This window comes from Cryptomeria japonica, chromosome 4 (genome assembly GCF_030272615.1).
Source record: "Cryptomeria japonica chromosome 4, Sugi_1.0, whole genome shotgun sequence".
Classification (NCBI taxonomy): domain Eukaryota; kingdom Viridiplantae; phylum Streptophyta; class Pinopsida; order Cupressales; family Cupressaceae; genus Cryptomeria; species Cryptomeria japonica.
In genome coordinates this window covers 215,493,031-215,517,231 of record NC_081408.1, presented here as the reverse complement: position 1 = coordinate 215,517,231, position 24,201 = coordinate 215,493,031, and the positions used below count along the sequence as shown (strand labels likewise).

Sequence of the window (24,201 nt, the reverse complement as noted above, 5' to 3'; positions counted from 1 at the left end):
CTTCTGGCTTTCAGTTGACAAGCCCTAGGACGAAAACCCTTGGGTTTTGAGAAATTAGACAAAAACACAGTTCCATTTCTAAGGCGACTTCATCCAGAATTCACAATTGCATTGCATTGTTCATATTTTGGAAGTCGACTGAAGATTTCACTGAGGATTCACAAATAAGTTGGACAAATTTCTTAAATCTCTTACAGAGACAACTTTACAGGGTTTGATTTATTATAAAAAATTAATAGAGTTGAGTTATGGACACCTCTTTAAAATATATTACTTGTTGACAAAGGAATGCATTTTAAATGAACTTTGTGATAAATAATCTTTTTGCACGTAGCTTAAGAACTGGTGGTCATGTTAAAATTTGAATGTCAATATTATTCTGTTTTGGGACACTTTGTATTTGGAGAGATAAGTCGTGGATGAGAAAATATACGGTTATTTGTTGTCAATTTCAATTATTGAAGTCAAGACTATATGATTAGACATGGAAAATAAGTATTTTTGGGAACCAAAGGTTTTCCATGTCACTGCTTCTATTGCTGGGCATATTACCTTGTAATTTCCAGGCATAAGAAAAGGTAGTGGTCGGGTTGAAATTTGGAAGCTCGAAGCAAGTCATGGGTGGAAGGAAATATTCCAAGGTAGACAAAAAGAGGTCCCACAAGCTGCAAACCAGATGTTTTGACTATTGGCTCTCCTCGTTCCTTCTGCATTTGTGAGCCCATTAGGAACTAATCGTAGCCATAACTTCTATTTTTTGGGCACTACGATACAGGGCGAATTTGTGTGGTGATGTATCAAGCATGGTGAGGATATTGGAGGTTGTTTGAGCCCCAAACTTAGACACCCTGATATTCAATCTCTCTCGACATCATTCCTAAAAACAGACGTGGAAACTCTAGGTCAATACGCAGCCATTAATGGAGGCGTTTCAAATGTTTATGCTCTCACCTTGAAACGCAGAAATAAGAGGACATTCTTGAATAAAATGTTGGCCATGGAACCTTCAGCTGGGCATAAATGGACACTACTATATCAGTGATTAATATTTATATATAATATCTTCATTTCTCAGCTACAAACTTTAGTAATTTGCAATTGCTAGCAGTGCCTTGCGAAAGGTAGAATTTCAGATCTGTGCTGATTGTGAGAAAGAAGTTTGGTTATTCAAAGATTTGTATACAGCTATAGACACACAGTTCCATTGCTTTTCAGTCCTTATTTCATTCCTGGACATTACTTTGGCTAGCCACAGCTACTCATATCAATATTGCTGCTACAGTTCTGGAGGAGGTCGATTCAAATGCTTTGTAGATTGCTGTGCATTACAGAAGGACTCACAAGCATTATTAGTTGGCATATCAGATATTACGACTGAAAATATTGTGTAATTGGAATACTATTAAGCTGCTATAATTTAGTGAGCTATAATTGACATTTTCAGACTGGTACTTATTTCCTCTCAGAGGAGATCATGAATCGCTACTCTTGAATACTATTCATCATTCTAGAACCTGCAGCAGGCCTGTATAATTCTAATTGGCTGTCAAATTGAGGTTGATATTGCTGGTGAAGATAATAGAGGATAACTTCTGGTTTGATTCTCATTTCTGTAACAGCTTGAAGTTGCTGGCTGGAAGATGAACAATTGGTTGCACAATTGAGAAGACTGAGATTTCTGAAAAGGTGCATAATACATATTTCTGTATCTGAATATTAAATCTGATTGTCACTGTATGGCAGAGATAGATTCATTTTGCAAATTATATCAGTCTTTATGTTTCTGTTCTTATTGGAAACACCTGTCATCATTATAAGTATCCTTCAAAACATTCCTCAAACTATTTGATACAAGTCCTTGGAGTAACTAAAGCAAGCAAACATTAGTGGATATGAGTAATAGGTTTATACAAACTGTTCAACAAAATAACTCAACTGGGGAAAGGTGAAAATTTGGGGTGGAATCCAGCAGGGATACAATATCACTTGCAAGATTGAGTGCTTTCATTTTTCCCATAATCTCTTATACCTTTGATATTAACATTTGCTTCTTTATCTTGCCTTTATTTGAACTCTCTTACTTGCATTCTTTCAACACAAGTGTTTGCCTCTTCCTCTATACTAGCAAAATCTCTACCAACTTGAGCCCATGTTTTGACTTCTTTTGATATGTTGTCTTTGCTATTCTATATTGCCTTCACCCCTTGAAATTTTGTTGGGTGAAATGTTTTCCCCTCAAGCTGAGAAGTTTTCAAGTATACCTCAACCCTATTCGCCACCATGGATTCTTTCATGGTTTTCCAAGCAAGCTTCATGTTTTACCACTCAAGCTTCCCCACCAAAAGAGCTTCTTGCAACATTGCCACCTATTCCTTTAAAACTTTGTTATCTTCCACTAATAATTGATTGGCTAATGCAATCTCATGGAATTTGCGGTCCTTTTCCACTCGTTGCCTTCTAAAACCTCCAACCTCTTCTTGGCATTTAACAACTCTTATACATAAAGGTCTGAGGATCAGGTAAGAAGCGAGGAAGTAGGGCTATCAATGTCAGATTCTTCACTGACTCTTTTGTCCTTGGACCTTTTACCACAACCTTGTAACAAAGATTTGTTTGAAAGATTTTTGTACCTATGACTAAGAACCACTTTTTTCTTATTTGTGCCCATTTTAAGTAGGCGAGCCTATATTTTAAGATTCATTGTAATGTCCCCACTTTGAAATACGATTTAATGATAAATAATAATGATAAAATTAAAATATATATATATACTATATATAATAATATAAATAAATAAATAGTAATAAAATATAATATTCATTAAGACAACTAAATGAAGGAGAACTAATAAATAAAACATAAGTAACATGACAAACGTACAACTTGAGTTGGCCTAGTGGTGGAGAACTTGTGGTCTTGAAATAGAGGTCACAAGTTCAAATCCCACAAAGGGGGTAGAGTATGTACACCTTATCGGCTTCGGCCAATTACCTATCAAAAAAAAAAAAAAACATGACAAACAATCATCCAACATATCCACCAATTATTATCAATGCTTCCCAAGAATAATATAAATTGCAAGGAAATTCATACCGCTTGAAAAGAGGCAATTGATTCAATCATCCACTCGTCACAATGAAGAAGAATGACATAGCAGGCATGATACTCTGAAGACAAAGTCGATGGATATGGAATGATACTGAAGCTAATCAATGTATGAGGGATTAGTTAAGGACAATAATTACGGTATATTTCTGTGTTAACAGCAACGGGAGTCCATATGAAAATCGGTAGCCAGGCAATGGGAAATTAATAATCGTGAATACTGACCATAAGATGAAAATGGTATACCCAGCGATGGTCAACAACATAATAATGCCGTAGTTTGAATTACATTGATTTCGGTTAAGGCAAGGGCACATGTTGATTAATGATTATGATTAAAATGACATGATACCAACTGATGATCAGCAGTCACCAATTAGAGGCTAATCTCAGAGAGACCCGACAACAACCCAATTACCATCAATCATTACTTTGGAGATTAATAATGATGAAAGGATGATTAGTAAGTGTTATGAAGGAAAGCATTCACAAAGAGACTCACGAAGAGATATGAGGCATGTATTATCACTCCAAACACAAAGTATATGAAGGCGACTCTTTCCATTTCAGTGGGGGAGTTTTAATTCTACTTATTCTAGTTTTGGGATTGCTCTTTGGGAGCCATTGCTGAAGGCACATAATCAATTGCATAAGGAATACTATCAATATTGAAGACAGGACCATTGTGATGCAAGTACATATCTCCATACCAGAAACAGCAACTTATTACTATGGGTGATATCATCGCATCCATAGTTGCATAAGTATATCGACACATTAGATATAGCAAAGACATAAGTGACGACGTCTGCATACTTATTGAGAGTAAATCTGAAACAGAAATCCACTCTACATTAGTCTAGTCGAAGGGAAAGACTATCAGCTTTACCAGAGATTTATTGCATTACCCATATCCCTGTATCAGAAAGAGCATATATCTCTGTATATATAATTTTGCAGATTGGAATATTATAACTTTACATATTTCTAAGGATCATATCAGATACAATATCAATCAGCTATCCAATCCATATATTGTTCTTTTAAATAATATTATCATTATTTATCAGTTGTACTTCATTTGCAAGACAACATTAGCATCACCAAGGAAAGACATCTCTTGAAAAACTGACAGTTGATATATAATTGTCCCCACTTTCCAGGTAGCTAAATAAGGGACATTACATACATTGAAATTGCTTTGCACTAACCCAAACTCACTTCCCTACTACACTGATGATGCAATCTTTACTTGACCTAAGTGATTTGTTTCAACAAGACCAAAGAATTCCTTTTCATTTAACATGTTTGTTGTCTACTTATTGGGAACAACATTGCATTGAAAAAGCTTCCTTGAGAAAACTGACTGGAGCCCACCAAAACCTTGTATAACCTTTGCCCTGCATTGACTGCAGCCTCCAGACCCACCATTCAGCAATGTCCCATTCAAACAAAGCACCTTCAAATACCTTCTTTCTTTTTGTGTTTGACCATGCACTGCCGACATACCAAAAACCCTTGTTGGCTAGACTCTAAAATCACTGCTTGACTGATTGATCCTACATACTCGCGCCTGTAACCTGTATACACCCTAAATATTGGATACTCTTGCAAATTGTTCATCTTGGGTCTGATCGGTAGATGGATTGACAATGAGTGATTTATAAAACAACCCCTTACAAATGTGAGTTCCTAATTACAGAAAAAAAGCTAACCCTAAATCTAAAAAAAGGCCCAACAAGCCCCTCAATACCATTTAAGGGAGAGTCTATCGGGTCTTTAAGAAAGTTTGCCAATATTAAGTACTTTAACAATGGCATCAGTCAGCATTGTTAATGGATAAAATATAATGTGTGTATGTGTGTATATATATATATATATATATATATATTTTGTTAATACATAATTTTAATATAATATATTATTGTTAATCTAAGAACATTACTCAATGCATAAAAATGTAAATCAATGTACATTGTATATATAAATTCAATGTGTAAATTGATAACAAGATATCATTTTTAATAGCAATGTAATAATTTGCCCATAAGGGGAATGGCTGGGTTCAATCTAGCAATGAGTGTCTTTCTAGTGAGAAGTGGGAGAGACCTTCAGAGGGATGGTGGAAAATAAATTTTGATGGTGCCTCTAAAGGTAATCCTAGACCATCTAGGGTGGGGTTCATTGTTCGAGATTGGAAGGGTGAGGTGGTAGCTTTAGGTGCTCAAAAACTTAATGAAGGCTCAAATAATATAGCAGAAGCGTCAGCGGCATTGTTAGCGGTTAAAGTTGGTAAGAAGTTGGGTGTCAGGAAATTACATCTAGAGGGGGATTCTTTGATCGTCATACAGACTATAATGAAGGGTAGCATAGAAGCGTGGCACTTACAAAATTGGATTATTAGTATAGTTGAGGAAGATTTTCAAGTAAGTCATATAAGGAGAGCAGGCAATGTGGAGGCTGATATCCTATCTAAATGGGCTTTGTCCTTTAATGAGATTGGAGATTTAAAACTTGAAGATTTTCAGCAAATTTCATTTAAGTAGTAAGGATTCTGGAAACTGATGATTATAGTACATGGCGAAAAGCATGGAGAGCAAAGATGAGGTGGTAAGAGGCGGCGAGCATTTAAAACTTGGGGTATTAATGATGGTTGTCGAGCAGATGGAACAAATAATTAAGTCATAGTCCCATCATCTATTGAGGCATTATTGTGAAGAAAGCCGAGTTCTTTGTAGAGGGTTTTTGCAGGGGTGGAGTTAAGCAGAGTAGTGCACAGTGGTGGAGCGATATAGGGAGAAGTAATGGAGGCAAATTTTACAATCCGAAGCAAGAAACAGTTATGTCCTTTTTACGGGGACTTAACCATTAAAAGGCTCAGGGGATTTTTCAGGTTTTCAGATGAATTGCTGCCACGATGTGTGGCTATCATTGTGGGTGATGCTTTTAACCTGGTTAAGCATAGATACAAGACAAGAATGGATATTTACACGCTGATAATGGCATGGGGGAGAATATAGGCACGGTGAGGCGAGTCATGAAAATGATAATTCTTGAGGATTTTTTGGTGGGGATGGAGACGTTTCTAGAGCGAGTTGTGCCAGGTGTAGGCTCCGATGTGTGAGAAGGCTTGGAGGTGGATGTTCGTGGTAAGAGGGTGTTGTGACGTATTCACACATCGCCCCATTGCAAATGAGGACCCCTGCTTTTTTGCTTTCTAGGGTTTGTTTTTTAGGGTTTTGTCTGTTAACCTTTGCATTTTGAGTGTCGCCAAGGGGATCACCTAGATAGCAGGTTCTGCTTGAGTGAGGTCAAGTTGATGAGTGATGAAGTCTGGAATGTCCTAATCCTGAAATTTGACTAAGTCTGGAAAACTGAAGAATCCTCCAAAAACTAGATTTTGCAATATAGCTCCTGGAGGTCTGAAACCACTCTCAAACATCCTGAAAGTATATATGGAATATAACTTAAAGTATAAGTGACATTTTCTTATACTTAAATGTTATATTCCATAAAATGATCCTGACAGAGAGTTCAAGAAGTCAAATTTCGCTCCTGACCCTTCCAAAGGGTCCAAGGCGAAAATCAACCTAGGACTCATTCCTTGCCTTATTTGACCAAATTTTGATTTGCAAGGCATTTTGAAGGGAAGATTGGAAATGATTGAAAACCTTGAAGAAAATGATGGATTCTAGCCTGGAAGAGGAATTTCGCTCCTGACCCTTCCAGAGGGTCCAGAGCGAAATTCATTATAAAATTCATTTGCCACCTTGTTTGAGCTTGAAAACTTGTTCCTAACTTGGAAAATGACTTAACTTTGCCTTGTGAAGTAGTTTGAAACTTAAAATTTGAGCAATTTAGCCTGAAATGAAGATTTCGCTACTGACCCTTGCTGAGGGTCCAGGGCGAAAATTTTGTTTAAGTTTATTTGTCACTACTTTTGGCTAACTTGTTTTGTGCAGGGTCTCCCGGAAGGAAGATTGGACGTCACTTGATGCATTTGGAGGTTTGAAAGCATGAAAAATGGTGAATTTTGGGCAACAAAAGCAAATTCACTCCTGACCCTTACTGAAGGCCCAAGGCGAAATTTTGAATTTCCCTTATTTTGCAGTGAAAAAAGATCAAGTTTTGAACATGAGTGAAAAAAAGGCATCTCCCTTTACCCACCTGAGAAAGTTTCAACTTGAAAAGATAAAGGACTCTGTTGAAAACCTAAATTTCGCTCCTGACCCTTGCTGAGGGTCCAGGGCGAAAATTTTATGGGGGATGTTTTTGCTTAGTTTTGGAATGTCAAAGAGGTTTCAAGGTGAAAAATGAAACATTTTGAGTCTAGATTGCAAAATTCGCTCCTGACCCTTGCTGAGGGTCCAGGGCGAAAAGGCTTAGAAGGAAGCTTTCTTGCTTGGTTTGGTTGAAATGAAGTGTCAAAAGCATGATGAAAGATGAGAACCTACCTTGCAAAGGAGTTTCAAGTTGGAAAAATGAAGATTTTTAGTCAAAATTGCAAAAATCGCTCCTGACCCTTGTTGAGGGCCCAGGGCGAAATTTCCAAGTTCATCCCTTTTTTTGCAAAATTAAGACAAGATCTTGCTATTCATGATTTGGATGGGAGGGAGGCATGATGTTCTTTGCCTTAGAAGTGATTTCAAGTTAAAAGCATGAAGAAATATGCCTAGAACCCAAAATTCACTCCTGACCTTTGTTGAAGGCCCAAGGCGAAAATCCTAAAATCTCCCATTTTGCCTTGCAGAATGAAATCAAACTTGGATTGGGAGAAAGAAGAAAGACATTTCCTAGCATTGTGAGGTGGATTGAAGTTGGAATGATCAAAAATGAGCTACAAAAAGCAAAAATCGCTCCTGACCCTTCCTGAGGGTCCAGGGCAAAATTCACATGTTCACCTAATTTCCTCATAAAAAATTGAAATGCAAGACTTGATTAGGTCAAAACAAGCATAAGCTCGCCTTCCGAGAAATTTTGGAGTGAAAGAAATGAGATATTCAAGACCTAATTGGAAAAATCGCTCCTGACCCTCTCAGGAGGCCCAGGGCGAAAATATCAAAAAATCTATCATTCAACCTTGTTTGATTGAGTCTAAGGAGAATTGCAAGATTGAGAATACAAAGGCATGGAAATTTGCAAATATTGATTGAGAAAATTTCAATTTTATCAAGTGAGCAAGTCTAGACATAGGGTTCAAACCATCACTTTGGATATTTTTGATGCTCAAGGAGGAAACAAGTTTCAATAAGTCTTGATCAAACCTTAATATTCCTAAGCTAGCCCACAATTTTCACTAAATTTGCCAAATTCAAGACATATGGGAAGCTAAATCAAGTTCGCATAAATTAAGGCATTCATAATTTGATTAATTAAATTCTAAGCCTTAAAACAAATGAAAAAACCCACCTTTAAAGCCTTGAAATTAATTTTCAAATTTTAAATGAAGGTGAGCGCTCAAAACACATTTATTGGCTAAATAAACAAGTCGGCCTCCTTTTAAATGGGATTTTATCCTATTTTATTACTAAATACTTAAGTCGGCCTCCTTCTAAAAGGGATTTTATTTTATTTTTTTGTTTATTTGCTAGGTTGGCCTCATGGTGAATCAAGGTGAGCACTCTATAAGAGAGGGGTGTTGTGGCAAATGCGAATCATTCTTTCATTCCTTCTTATGCGAATTTAGTGATTTATAATTAATTAATTTGAAATCCAATTTCCATTCATAATTAATTTGAAAATGTATAATTCTTGATTTATCATGATTTTTTCAAATTAATATCTTAAGCTATACCCTTGAAAGGTCTTAAATTTCATGCTTTAAGGTGTCATGCTCAAAGACTAACTTTGAAGTTTTTGTGTAGGTTTCAAATAACCACCCAAAGCCGGAGGATCTATTACTTAGCAAACTTTCATCAAAGAAGATCAAGCAAGGACAAGGGCGACCTCCTCCCATCTAGCATCGACAAGGATGGCCTTCTTCGGTCAAGCATCATCAGGAATAACCTCTTCCAATCCAGCATTCCAAGACGAGGTACATCATCATCCTGCACATCAAAGACAAAAGGAGTCAGAGCAAGGGTTCGTTGAAGAAGCCGATGGTTTTAGATGAATTAATTAAAGCTAGCTTCTCAGCATCATCGAATTGGATATCTACCAAGTTGCAAGTATCAGACAAGGTGGCATCCCAGTCATCACTCCTCCAGTCGGATTGGTCCACCTCAGCATGTCCAGATTCAATGTACCTGACTCATTAAAGGTGGCACAAACTTCAATGTACCTACCCCAGCTATCCATTGGTCGAATTTTCCAGAGAAGACATGTGTCCAATTAATACAATTATTTCATTGGTCAGAATTGAGTTTGTTGTAACAAACCCTAATTAGGGTTTTCATTGTAGAATCTTGGCCATTGATCTCAAATTGATCTTAGCCATTGAATTGTATTAAGGGCACTATATAAACCCCGGCTCTTCATTTGTAAAGGCTAATAGAGAGTAGTTAGTGAAGAATAGAAAATAGTTAGTCAATAGTTAGAAGGTGAGTAGTCAGTTGATAGAATAGCAATTAGAGTAGAATAGGAGGACAAGGCAAGAAATTGTTGCCATTGATTGTAAATAAAGTCCATTTTCATTGAAGTAATGGTGAAGTGTGTCGTTTCTTGCAATATGCATGGTTTCTTGTTGAATCTTCAATTTTAGATGGTAGATGATTAGATCGAATGAAGGAAATTGTTGAATGCACCTGTGTGGAATCTGTCTAATCCAAACCACTAGCCTCTTGCTGATGGTAAGTGCGCCTTGCGTGGTCAACTGGAATAAAATGAGCTTAATCTTAAGTCGTTACACGTCTATTGTTTCATGCATTATCTTGAATGGTGATCAGTGTCAGATGGTATACGATTTGAACATATTGGAAGCATCCCTTAAAAGATCGCACTGAGTTGGTGTTGAATTGTTCAGCCTGATGGTGAGACCCAGCCCAGTAGGACTCCACCTAGTCAATCATCCATCTTCTCGCATTCTAGGTAGTAGAGTAGACTTCCTGAACCTTGCATCTTTTGCCATTTGTTTGTCTTCCAGTTAGTAAATAGGACTCGTGATTCCAGCAAATCAGACATTCAGTCATCAAGTGTAAGTCCCCTTGTGATTCCAGCAAATCACATCATACCACTGGTGCTTATCCACACGTAGAGATCCTACAAAAAGAACCTTGAAGTCATCCCGATTGATCCTTTTCGCGACATCTTCAGCATTCGGAGGCTTTATTCAAGAGAGGATAAGGTACCCTTTAGGTATTTTATTCTGTGTTCGCATGTGCATAAAAAACACATCAACACAGGGCAAGTCTGATTTCATTTTTAAGGTGGCCACAAGGTCTGTGTCAAGTACGCCATAGAGCAGAGGCAAAGCATGGCTGGGAAGCCTTAAAACTCATGGTGGAAATCAAAGAATTGGAAGCAGTAATAAAAATTGCAAAGGCCAAAGCAGAGGGTATCGCAAGGAGAGTGCTACATCCGAGGAAGCGAAGGGAGACAGAGGACAGAAAATCTGATGAAGATTTTGGCCTGTGACGCAAGCGAAGATTGTGAGTTGATGAACTTGCAGATGGTTCTGTTTTGTCTGTAGTGGTTGTTATCCACTTTTTTGTTTACATCTTAGATTGGCAGGTTAGCGGTAGAATGGGGTAGTTATTTTTTGAAAGCGTAGCTGTCAGTTTAGTATGGGAGCATTTTGTATGGCTCGCCTTAGATGTGGTGGTTGTCTTTTCAGGATATACTGTGGACTTATATGGTAGATACTATTATGTTTTTGTATTTCTATCTTTGAATATTAATAAAATACAAATTATTACCAAGCAAAAAAAAACAATGTAATAATTTTAATATGATTAACATATTACAGGGTAAAAATATATTAATTATTTCTATTATAAGTGTGGGAACATGACAATTTGAAAGCTTAAGCACACGTACAAGATGATAAAATGTTTCACAACTACGTCCACCAAAGTTTGAAACCCCAAAAAAGCCACTCTGTATGGCTCAAAATTGCAAAATACAAAAGTCTACAAAATGCTTAATTTGTTTTAAGAAATAACTTGTTTGTGTTTTCAGCATTTCTTATCACAACAAATACTTTTCACTTCTTGGGGGGCTATGTGTCATGGATTTTTACATTCCACGGTGTATCAATTCACTTCCTATTTTCTGACCTTTCAGTTTCCTAGTAAGACCAAAAAAAATGTTAAAGCTTCACATTTCATATTGAAGATGCGTAAATTGCTCCTTTGCAATAAAGCTTTCATTTACAATGTAATACCATTTTCATATATTGGATTCAGTCATCTTTATTTTGGTTCCTTGCTTTCATAAACATCAAGTGCTTCAACTTAATGTATTGTTCACCAAGCTGCCAATGAAATAAACTGATGAAAGGGGCAGAAAACATCTGAATAATTACCCCCAATAAACCATTAATAATTTCTTGTGTTGTGAGCAGGTCACTCTCTAAAGACCTTGACTTTGTCTAGATCTGCATATAATCCATGTTCATCAATAAGGTAGCCCAAGTACCTGACAAAAGATTGTCCAGAGGACTTCTTCACTTTAAATCAGTTGTATCAGATCAAGAACTGTTGCCACATGTACCACGTTTTCAGAAATAAGTTCAAGACAATTTTCTATTCCAACATTACGGTAAGACAATTTTCTATTCCAACATTACGATAAGAAAATTTGTTTCAAGGTGCAGGTAGCAGAGTTACAATTTGAACTCTGCTACATGCACCTTGAAACAAATTAGGGCTTATTCCCAGAAAATGGTCTTAATCCCGAATTTGATACCAAGGATTATTGTTTGCATAAATTTGTTGATCAGATGCTTAAATTTGCTCCTTTGCATCTATTTATGCCTAAAATTGAAACTCTTTTGTAATAATGCTTATGCAGCATACCCTTTTTAGCTAGCTAACCCCATATTTAATCTTAGAAGGACCAATTCTATTTGCGTCCATGTGCAGGGTAGATGCCTCCCAAGGTAGACAACTCATCCAAGGCACCTAAGGCAACAAGTACATCCAAAACAGAAGATCACCACAAATTGGACAAGATAAAGTATGAATATCAAGGAGCACTACGGAAGTCCAAAATCCAAAGCAAATGGTAGAATGTACGAGACATGAATTTTGGACATATAGACATTCAGCAGTTTAAAGAGAAAATGTACAGCCCAAACCCAACATGGAGAGCTCAAATGTGGTCTAGACTTATACAGCACAGGCTGATGGTTTCCCACAAGCCATCCAAAAGTATGAGTTAATTGTGTAGTGCAATAAGCACTACAGACCCCCAACAAGGGTGGTCTTTGTTAACAAGATGGTCATAGCCAATAACACATCCCAGGCTATTGCAGAAGCTTTTGGCATTCCAATCCATAAGGATATGATGGTTGTGCACATGGAGGAGAACTGTTCAATCAAGACCCAAGCAAATGCAAGAGTAAGATGAATAATAACTGGTATAGAGAAAGAAGACCTCACCATACCAAGATACCCAAGAAAATCTACAAAAATGAATTTAATGAGTTTTGGGACATGGTCACTCTCCTCAGCCGGGTCATGGGATTACCACAATTGAACATGTTCAAGGAGTTGATGTTTTATTATACGGAAGAATTCTTTGGAGGCCGACTTATGATAGATTGGGTCCAAATCATATGTGACAACATCCACGAGCAATCGGTGCACTTGGCAAAGAGGAAGGCATTCACCATGTCATCCTATGTGGTATACATGTTTGCTCAGCAGTCCAAGTACATCAGGCTAATCCACCTAGGCGAGATTGGAAATGGAGAAAGACAAATCAAGGTGCATGAGTGTTACCCCCAGCTCCACTTTCATAACATCCACTAGAGGGAGAGAAATAACGCAGTAGGCCAATCTGAGAGGGTAAATGATGCCTTCAGCATGCATATTGTCTGAATAATGCAAGCAAGATTCTAGCAAAGGCTATCCAAGCAGGCAATCGCATTGGCTAAACAATATGGGGCTTGGTTTATACAGTTCCCCAGGTTCTCTTATTTGAGAATTTTTGGATTTGAGGGCTCCCCATATATGCTGCCCAAGTACCCTATAGATAAATCGATCCTCTTGGAGGTAACTAGGCAGGTGAGCATTGCAACGAAAGTGCTAAGAGACTAAAAGGTCATAGGGGCATCATATCCAATGGTGATTGGGGATAGAGATGTCTATGTGCAAACTTCCGCCCAAGCAAATAAATCAGCAGATGAGCTAGCATCATATGGTCTGCATGAGCAGACAAGTAGGAAAAGCTATGATCCTACTGGACTAGGACGAAAAGCCTATGGGATGCATTACAGGCACAAGGCCAATATAGAAGTCTATTGGGCCTACTGAAATGACAACTTCAAGGTCACAAGAAGAGAGTGTTCTCAGCTAAGTCTCAACCAAATAAGAATATATGAGTTTGCCCATGTGTCCGACCAAACACATGATAATGACGATTGCTTGGAACACCCTGTGTATGATTCTGTCACAGATCGGCCACCAGCCTAAATTGATTGGTTGCAAGATCCAATCATTAGCCTGGAGGTTATAGGGAGGAGACCGAAAAAATACATCAACACTGGGATGCACCAGCAAACCGAAGAATTAATGCGTGAGGGTGTAAAGCTCACATACAACTTTATGGGAGGCCTTGAATCACATTACTTTGAGATTCATGAAGAAGCACAAGTTGTAGCTCAAGAAAATAAATAAAATAGGGATAGTGAAGAAGAGGAAAAATAAGAAGGTCGTGAACGAACAAAAGGCAGCTAAGAAGTCCAAGAAAAAGAAAAACTCATAACCTGAAGGTCCTAGTCGTAAGAAGCTGAAGAGAAGACCTTCAATTGCAACTACCTCCCGAGAAGATTCCACTACTGCAGAAAATGCAACTAATATAGAGCACATGCCTACTATGCAACAACTGGAGGCAGTCCTTGAAGAGGCAGCTAACCCAGGAGAGTCGAGTCTCCAGTAGCACGAAGTGCAGATTATTGACCTAGACAATCCTACTAATGAGATTGAGGAAGGGGAAATCCCACCTGTGGAGTCAAACAATAGAGAAGAGGCCACGGATAAAGGGACAGAACAGCAAGAAACAAAGGTGCATCAAGAGCTAATGAATAAAGTTGGTGAGAGTTCAACTGGAGGGAAAGATCAAGACACTATTGAAAATCAGCCTCCCTCCATAGATAAGGAAAAGAATATAAACGTTGGACCAATTGAGGTTTTTGAAGAGCAAGGAAAAGTGGTAATGGTCTCCGCTAGCCAATCAGCGCCTCCCACCTAGTTGCAAACCGAAATCGAAGAGAAGGCATCAGCAAGAACATCATCTCTAAGTCTTGAAAACTTATTCGCAAGAGTAGGGCAGCCCAAGACCAAGGAAGAAGCCCAAAACCTAGTCACAAATAACTAGAGATGTGTAACAAAATTGGGTTGTGCATGTTGTTGTTCTACCTTCAAATAAATCAGTTGAAGAAGTCACCCTCGCGGATTATAAGATCTTATCATTAGACATGGGGAAGGCAACAAAGGAACAAGAGGTTAAGGAGTTCCAAGTCTCTTCCAATGCAATACTCAGGAGGTTTAAAAAAAGAAACGGAAGAAAAGGAAATGTTTAAGGCCCGAACTGAACAGGTTGAGAGGTGCATTGATCATTTGCTCAGGCCATTGCAACAAGCAAAAGAATCTTATGTCCCTCCTGCAACATTTGCACAAAGAACGATGGCTGAATTTGAAGAGATGAGAGCCTATGTCAAAATAACAAAGACCTAGTTCAAAAAGTTAAGTGCAAAAGGGAACAATGTGCTCAAGGAGTTAATCGTATAACAATATTACCAAATCAATCAACGTTGCACTTCCTCTTTTGAATACTTTGGTTAGAAACATCACTAAAATCCCCACCGGCAAGCAAATCATAGAGCCACATTAACTCAACACCATCATGGAGTTGTATAAGTCGTTGACATTTAAAAGAGATGTTATTGTCACTATTGACCGCGACTAGGAAGTGTGTGACGACACCATTGAGTATGTTAAGGAAAGTTGCTCCTTGCTCTTGGTGAAAATGATTGGTGATAACAACTCGCAAATGAACTTTGACACGTTGAGGATAGTTTGGAATAGTTAGTTGTTACCCAAAAGGACCCCATTTTCCGAGGGAGATATGGAAACTGCTAGCAGATTGTGTGTTGTATACAATGCACGCATACGATGCCAACAAGGTAGATTGGAACAATGAAATAAAGAGGGTGGATAACAAAATAGAGGCCAATAGATCCCGGTTCAATAGCATTCTTGTGCCCACTAATCACGAATTGAGAACAATCCAGCTAAGGTTCCCGAAATATGTGCGAGCACAACGAACAATAAGTCGAGACATATGGAAAAATTATTTAAAAGATGAACAAGAATTTTTATTGTAAAAGAAAATATTTGTTTTGGGCTAAAGTAGAGATAAAAATACAAAACCCAAAGTCAATTATTTCCTCAACTAAAAAGTTTGTCTTTTTGTATCTCGAGCCTTGTGCACTTTTTCTTTTTGGTGGGATTAATTGCAAGTAGTTGCAAGTTAGTTAAGATGAGATGTGAATCCTTAAATGGCTATGGTGGAGTTTTTAGGGGATGAATTTGGGCCATTGAATGGATTTGATCTAGGCCATTCATCTAGTTCCTAAAATCTATAAAGGTGTAACATCCTAAAATTGCACCCCTTGAAATTTTTGATCACAAATTTGGTCTTCGCCTTAGTGTTTGCACTCCTTGACCTAATTGGAGACCTAATTATGCTGATACAAGTCAAAAACATCATCTACCTCAAAAGTGCACTTCACATGCCACCTCGATCCTGCCCCAAAATAGGGCAGGACCAAGGCGTGGCGCCCTGGTCCTCACCAATACCAGGGCATGGTGCCCTGGTCCTCACTAGGACTAGGGTGTGGCGCTCTAGTCCTCCCTAATGGGCACCCATTTTGGACCCCCTGACCCATCTCAAATTTGAGCGAGAAAAACCCCTACATGTCGGCTCATGTCGAAAAATTAGTCAATTAATTCGACAGACAAGTATATGAGAGAATTTCCCCTCTCATTTGAGGAGGAGATTAGATCCATCCATCAAGTATCCACAAACACGCACACACAAGAGATCAGGCATTCAAGAGCAATTGAGCATTTTCAGTCTTCCTTCAAGCTTTGGAGCAACAATAGAGTCAAGATTTCAAGCATTGAAGAGGAGATCATCATTCTAATTCATGAAGTCCTAATTCCATGTGGAAGCAAGCAAAACTTCACAAGGAGGTATAAGCATTTCATTTTCAATCAATTCAGCATCCCCTCAAAGAGGAGGATTTCTACTTTCAGTCATTTCAATTACATTATTTCAACCACATGGTTAATTCCAAAACCGAGGTTTGACCTATAGGCAAGCTCCTATTCTCGACACATTTCACTTTTCTTTTGTGTGCAGAAAAACAGGTACGCAACTATAACTCTCGGGATAAGCTTCAAACATAGAGACGAAAAAACCCTTTTCGGCGATCGGAAATCTCAAAGGACCAAGAGGGGGGCGCCCTAGTCCCTGCTACTTTTGGTAGTTTTTGTAGAGAAGCTCCGAATCATATCACACTTCTCTAATCCATGTGCACGACAAAATCCCGACTTTACAACTCACTGTTTTCTCAGATTTGGCTACATTTCTTGCATTTAATCTTAATTCAGCTAATCAACTTACAAAAGAGGGTCAAACACATTCTGTTTCAGTCAATCTACTTAGTATTCAGTCCTAATCTGATTAGTGACTGAATCTAGTGGATCCCCCCCCCCCCCCTCTTTAGAATGTACAATCCTCCAAGTGAAAATTGACTTAGTGATTTCTCCCTTCCACACAGTGAATTTGCTAAGCCCAAAATTTTCCACTTTACAAAAGGGAGCAAGCCCTCTTTCATTTTTGTAAGATTTTTTCTGAATTGTTGTAGAAACTTTGTTGAAATCAATACGGAAATTGTTGGCATAATAATTAAAGTGTTATTTCATGTGAGTGCATGGTTCTCCCTTCTTCCATTTATTTGTTTTATTTATGCATGTTAGTATGAAATGATTTCTGAACTAGTATTTGATGAAGCCTTTGTTCATAACATTAGGGATTAACTGAATGTTGGTTTCTATGTATAGTTAGTTTGAACTTTTTAGAGCTTTAGTTCACTTACTGAATGTCTGTATTGGATTGCTTATGTTTTTTTTTTGAGTTCAACATATATGCTTTGGCAATCTGAAAATTTGTTTAATCCTTTGAAGATTGCACCAACATGTGCTAAGTTGTGTTATATTGGCAAACTTGGGCTTGGTTTTTAAACGGCTCTATCCACTGTTTTGGAAGTTATTTCATTGAGCTAGATTAGCTCTCTAAACTCTTACTTTTGCTTTTTCTTTTGAAATCAGTTGTGGAAGTAGTTCATAAACTAAGTTACCGGTTTGGGTTCGACGATGCTACTCGATTCGTGGGTTGGGGAAAAAAAAAATTGCCTTCTCGGTTTGTGGATTAGGTTCGTCCGTATATGTATGTATGTATGTATGTATGTATGTGTGTGTGTGTGTGTGTGTGTGTGTGTGTGCATGTATGTATGTGTGTGTATGTATGTATGTATTGTTGTTTATAACTAGGTAAGAGGGTTCGGATTGCCTTAAGGCAACATCCGAACCCACATAGGACTGGGTCCTATCCAAAAAGGTAACGTGCCCCCAAGTCAGGACTGGCCCCATATCTCCACGCCATACCAAAATATGTACCACGCCACAAATCAAATTGGCGCCAAAATGATTAAGGCTGACTTGGAGTATATGGGTTAAATGCTCATATAAATAAAGATCAATTGCCAAACACAAAATACACATTCATTATTCATTTGATCCTATGCGAAATATATGTCTGCCAGTTGCGAGTTAAGGAGGAATAAATATATGTTTGCCATTGCGAGTTAAGGAGGAATAAACATATGTCTGCCATTGCGAGCTAAAGGAAGTATATTAGATCTGCCATCACAGCAAAATACCTCAGTTACATCAGCGAACTACTTCTCCCAATTAAAGTGTGAAATTCATTCATGTGAAGAGCGAACTGGTGTGAAGGAGAGCAAACTGAAGTTGCAGTCAATCAAAGAACAGACTTCATACATTACCAACCTAGGGTTTGGACCTGATTGCTGTTGGAAGGGTTAAAGGTGCAGATGTGACTACTTGATGCTTGTGAAAGTGCAGTCTTGTGGAAGACATTATCAAACACCTTCAAGTACTTGAGATAAGTGTTGTAACCCTCATATGAACATAATTCATAATCAGATCTGAGGATCTTTTGGCTGGGTTTTTTCTCCTAGGAGGTTTTCCCAGCGTAACCTTGTCTTGTGTTTATTTTGTTCCTTTCTTTGTTATGCTTAAATCTGAAAATAACAAACCCTTCATCTAATCAATTTAATTAGTAATTAAATTCTGATTATCTGAGTTTAGATTAATCTGAAAGTGCTAAATTAACATGTATGTGTGTGTGTATGTATGTATGTATATACATATTATATGTAAAAATTTAAAGAAATATTCAGAATTATAAAACTAAATACATTTCATAGTATGCTACTTCATCATTGATCAATGTGTGACGAAAACACAATGATAGAAGGGGTGCTTTTAGGGTATTTAATTGCAAAAGGTCAAAAATGTGTTTTTGTTATGTTTTGGCACTCAGCACCTTTGGATATACCTAGGTTCATACCTAGCGGACCTTGGTTTGTACTTGGCAAACCCAAACGCTTGGGTACATACCCAAGGCGAACCCCACGCAAACCCAAACCCGAGCAAACCCGGTTCAAGTACGTGGACTAGAACAGGCAAACCCAGTAACTTAGTTCATAAAGCCTCATATATGTTGAAAATCTGATGTTTTAGAAGGTTGTCTGTATTATTTATTCTAAAAATCCGTCCAAAGAACAGGCACAAATCACTTTGTGATTACCAACAAACCACATCAGCCCTAACTTATCCTAAGGTTAGTCATGACTTGACATTAGGAACCTTGAGGTTATACTTTGTTTGGACAATTGAAGGCATACAAAGTCCCCTTACTCAAGATCGAATAGGATAGACTCTGTGCATTCTATTCTATGTTGACAGGAGTGCTGAATTTCCTCATCAACATATTGTTCATTAAATATGTCAATATAAATCAGTTTATGCAAAACTTCTCGCTGTCGGCAATAGCAGACTACTATCATTTCTGCAACTTTGTATATTAATATTCCAATTATTATAATGTTATATTTCTGATTTAAAAAGGAAAGAAAAATGCACTTCACCATATTACAAACTTTACTTGCACAGAGAAAAAGGAAATGAAAACTGTACTATGATGGAAAGAAATAGGATATAATCAAAAGTTCAAACTTGTCACTATTAAGACTTCTAAACTTCAAAAAAGAACCATATACAAAATTCATTTGCCAGACATTCCAAAAAAGAAGAGAAAAAATAGGACCACCTGTTTGTGACTGTTTTTATAACAACACATTTTGCTACAATCAAACAGCAACCATTTTATGCATAGTCTTGTAAATGAACCTACTCATTGGTTTTATTGATTCTTACATATAATGATATATATATATATATATATATATATATATATATATATATATATATATATATATATATATATATATATATATTTCCAAAAAAGAGTATTTATGTCAGAATACAGAATCTATTACTATTTATTAAAATGGCCACAAGACCAATAAATCAAGTGTAAGCACCCCATGACTCATTTACTGCTAAAAAGGATAGTTGAAACAAGAAGCATGTCTACCTGACGCTCCACTACGGTGGAGGTAAACCAATGTGCCAATAACCATCCCAGTAGTTGTCCTCCCTCGGCCCATTTGACAATTGAACATAATTTCTGTATTGATATCTGCTTGTAAAACTCTATGCACCTATTTCAAGTGGAAGAACATTAGAAATTGCAAGAAATACAAAAACATGATATGCACTTATAATGCAAGTGAAACATAAATACAAAGAATTCTATGGGAAACAAACAACATTTATAACAGCATAGTCTTGCGATTTGAGAACCATACTTGAAACTTGCTCTTTTATTAAGAAGCAACTTATGTGGCATCATAGTTTTTAGAACGAAAATTATATCATTCTTTTTCCAATAAAACAAATTAAAAAACCTCTTAGGAAAGCTTTGCAAAGAATATGGAACATGGAGAGTGTGCAAACATTATCCCAACAAGAGCTATTCATCATTTAGTTTCTCTTCTGCTTTGTATCTCTTATCAAATGGAAGAATTAGATGAGTAGAGCTCAATCTGAAAAAGCTAGAATGCTTACAAAACAACCACCAAAGAAAATTTATCTTCAAGCAATATGAGAATTAAAAATTCACAATAACCAAAACTCATGCAAAGAATAAGATCCATGTGGCAGATACTTGTGGCATCCACGACCCCATTTCTATACTTCTAAGTCGGTGAGGGGTGATTACTAGAGAAGTGTATACTAGTGAGGATTGGTTTTCGTTCATTTGTCCCTAGTATTTTTTAGAGTATTCAATAATTTACTATGTTTTAGGAGCATTTCGTATATTTTAAGGGCATTTCCTGAATTTTAGGTGGTCAATTGGAGGTCAAACCCTCACCGTTAATCTCCTATTGGGGGATTTACTCTAAGCATACGCTTTTACTATTGACTTTGTTCATGCATTGGAGATTTTTAAGTGTACATGTCCAATATAAGTGCCCTATGGAGAACTTGTTCCTACTTCTCACAGGCTTTGTTAGAAATTAGTGCATGACATAGTTTAATATTTGTGTGTGATAATAAATAATAATTAACATGTTAATGTTAAATTTTTACATAGATGTTAGCAATTAATGATATTAGTTAAGTTGGGTCATTTGGTTGGTTGGTAAGTTGAATTGCTTTAGAAAGCAATATTGAATTAAATCATTAATGTTGAAGATGACTAATTAATCAATGTGTTTTAGCCTTTGGATCTCACTCATATCTCATTTTTAATATGGTATTAAAAAAAGATTATTGCAAAACCTTTGTTGACCTCCATTTCATTTGATTGGCTTCTTTAAAACAGTTCAAGAACATAAAGAGGCATAGGACTTTTTAAGGAATCCTTTCCAAACATCTACACAAAAATGAGTTGAGAATCTGAGATTGATTTGGTTTCAGATATTCGAATCAGTTTTGACTCGATCTCGGATCTTTGTCCAAAGACTACAAGTCACTCCTGACCTGGTCTTTCCATTTCAATGAACTCAACCCTCTACAAATATGAAATGTGCAAAATTAAGGTTTCAGCCACAGTGTGCAAGTATGATACTCTCCTAATTTAGGGAAGGCTCCCCCTATCTACAAACTAAACTAGTCTAATATGGATGAGACAACAGTCTTTCTTCTTCTTTCAAGAAAAACTATACTCTTTTCTCTTCACAAAAAAGTAATAGCAATTGGAAATAAATAACAGCAAATACAGAAATGAGACTTTTTTGTAGGATTTGGAACATAAAAAAAGCAAAGTTTCTATGAAAGCACAAAGACTTTCGTCACTTCCCTAGGACAGGAAAAAAAAAAAAAAGTTCAAAGTCTTCAACTATCTATTCTCCTATCAACCTTTTTAGATGATTTTCTGCTAATTAAGCACAGTATGTAGCAGCTCAAAGTCTAACTACATGATGCACTTACCTTGCATGCACATGTCTTAAAAATAGAAGCAGCACAAAGTCTACAAGCTATCTTCTCACTTGAGCTTTCCACATTAGCTTCAAATATGATAAGCAGTTCAAAGTCTACAAGACCAAATCTAAAAACCAAACATATAACTCTAAATACAACTGCAAGATTGAATTTAAATCCCTCTTGAACAATAAAACAAAAATCACAATCAACTCCAAAAAATGTTGTCACATAACGACAACTTGAATTGGCACAAAATCTCAACACAACTTGTCGCATTTATTGAAAGCAATTTGATTTACATCTAAGCTCAAAGTCTTAGATTGCACATACAAACTAGCAGAATTTTGTTGCATTGCCAAAAGATAAAAATTACCATAGACCCCCTCAAGTATTTATAGGAGAGGAATCTTGAGAAAAAGGTGGCAGGATCCTAACTAACTTGAGAAATTCTCTCAACCACCATGACTTATTCCAACTACTAAAAAAGACTTATTCAAAATTACAAGTGCTATTCTAAATTGACTTGTAATTATAAAAGTGCAAGTGACAAACTTGCAATTACAAAAAAAAAAAATTTACAAGTAAACTTGTCAAAAAAAAATTATAAATTCACAACTGAAACTATTTAATGTGTCCAAAGACACAACTCTAACTACATCATCCTCTGTTTTGAAAATCTTCATGTTGCTTCAGGATGCTAGAACTTGAAGTATTCAGGATTGGTGAAGACATCTCGAACCGGAACGGGAATTTGCATCCTTAGTGATCTTTGTGTCTTTCGCCAACATACTTCAATCTTAACTTCTTGCTTGGGATAGTACTGGCTTTTCAGGAGAAAAGTTCTTTGCAAGGCTGAAGTAAGAAGCCTATCTCTGTCTTGAAAACATTCTATGCTCTCAACCGTTCATATCACTCATTCATCTCCTTGTGTGGCTCCATCATGTTATTAATCTTTCTTTGTATCATCCTCCGATCTTGGAATCTGCTTGTAGAATAAGGCCCATGCCTTAATCCATTGATTTGGTAGGTCATGTGTCCAAACAAGACTGACAAGGGAAGGCATAAATTGATGCAAAAATGAGCTCACAAGTGAATTTTGAGTTCTGGAAACTACATTACATGTGTGGAAAAACAAGAGCATTAACTTGCAATTGTGGAGAACAAACATGCAACTCCATATGTGTAATGGGAAAATACAAGTTTGCACTTGTAATTGGACACTAGAGACTCATTTTAAAGTGTTTTTGAGTGCATTTTGGACCAATTTCAGGTTTTGGAAGGCTGACTGCAAGTGAAGACAAAACTGCAATCGGGTTTTAAAATTTCGACTGCAAGTAGACTTTAAATGGGAAAAATGAGTGAAGGTGTGAAATGAATGGATGAAATGGGGTTTTGACATGAGAGGAAAATGGAAAGAATAATTTTGACTGGTAATGGCAAACTTTATGTGACAAGGAAAGACACATTTTCAGCTTGACAACTTTGGAAGAGGGAAAAAAACTTTAATTTGTAATCAGATTTATAAAACCCGAAATCTTGCTTGGTCAAAACAAATGAACTTGGGAGAAACCGTAATGCTCTTATAAATAGGTAAAGAAGCCTGTTGATGATTTATAGCTTCAGTCGGATAAAATTAAATGTTAAATTGGCCTTAAGGCCTTCAACATTTAATAATATATATCATTATGTTATTTATTATTATTATTGTTAAATTGATTAGATAATAATAATTATTACTATATTTAATTGTATAACTAAATGAAACCACGTCTTGCTTAATGAATGTTCGGATTAATCATAACATAACCGATGATTAATAAGTGACTCTTGGCATTAGTCGGTTCCTAATGAAGACGTGCTAATAAAGAGTCGTCTTGCAAGTCCGCCACCCTTAGTGATTGTGTTCGATGCATTTTGTGAAGTCGTGTCACTTGGAAGGGGTGCCCACTCTTGGGTGTAGATCACCTTCATCGGATATAAAGGAAGACCATATCTCTCCTTCTTGGAATGGAAAAATATACACAGTTCTGCAGATCGTATCCATTCATTGACATACTTCGGCATTCAGAGAATCTTCTCCAGCAGCTTGTTCTTATCCTACAACGAACAATATACATAGTATGCAGTCGACAAGCAGAAAGGGAGCAAAAGTGGAGGACAGTGAGGACAGCGCAGGACAGTGCAGAGTACAAAGTACTGCGACTGCGACAACAACACTAAACCTGCAGACCAATAAGACATTATCACAGGAGTAAAAATCAACATGGTATCAGAGCCAGGTTTCCTTCTA

The 24,201-nt window shown here is 37.0% G+C and overlaps 1 protein-coding gene across 2 annotated transcripts in view; it reads right to left on the bottom strand.

The window, feature by feature from the left end:
• Positions 1-24,201, bottom strand: part of LOC131040594 (uncharacterized) — a 129,834-nt gene that overhangs the window by 66,208 nt on the left and 39,425 nt on the right. For both annotated transcript variants that reach the window (XM_057973546.2, XM_057973547.2), the window contains exon 7: positions 20,017-20,143. In XM_057973546.2, the coding sequence (XP_057829529.2) occupies positions 20,017-20,143 (127 nt within the window). The remainder of the gene's footprint in view (positions 1-20,016; positions 20,144-24,201) is intronic.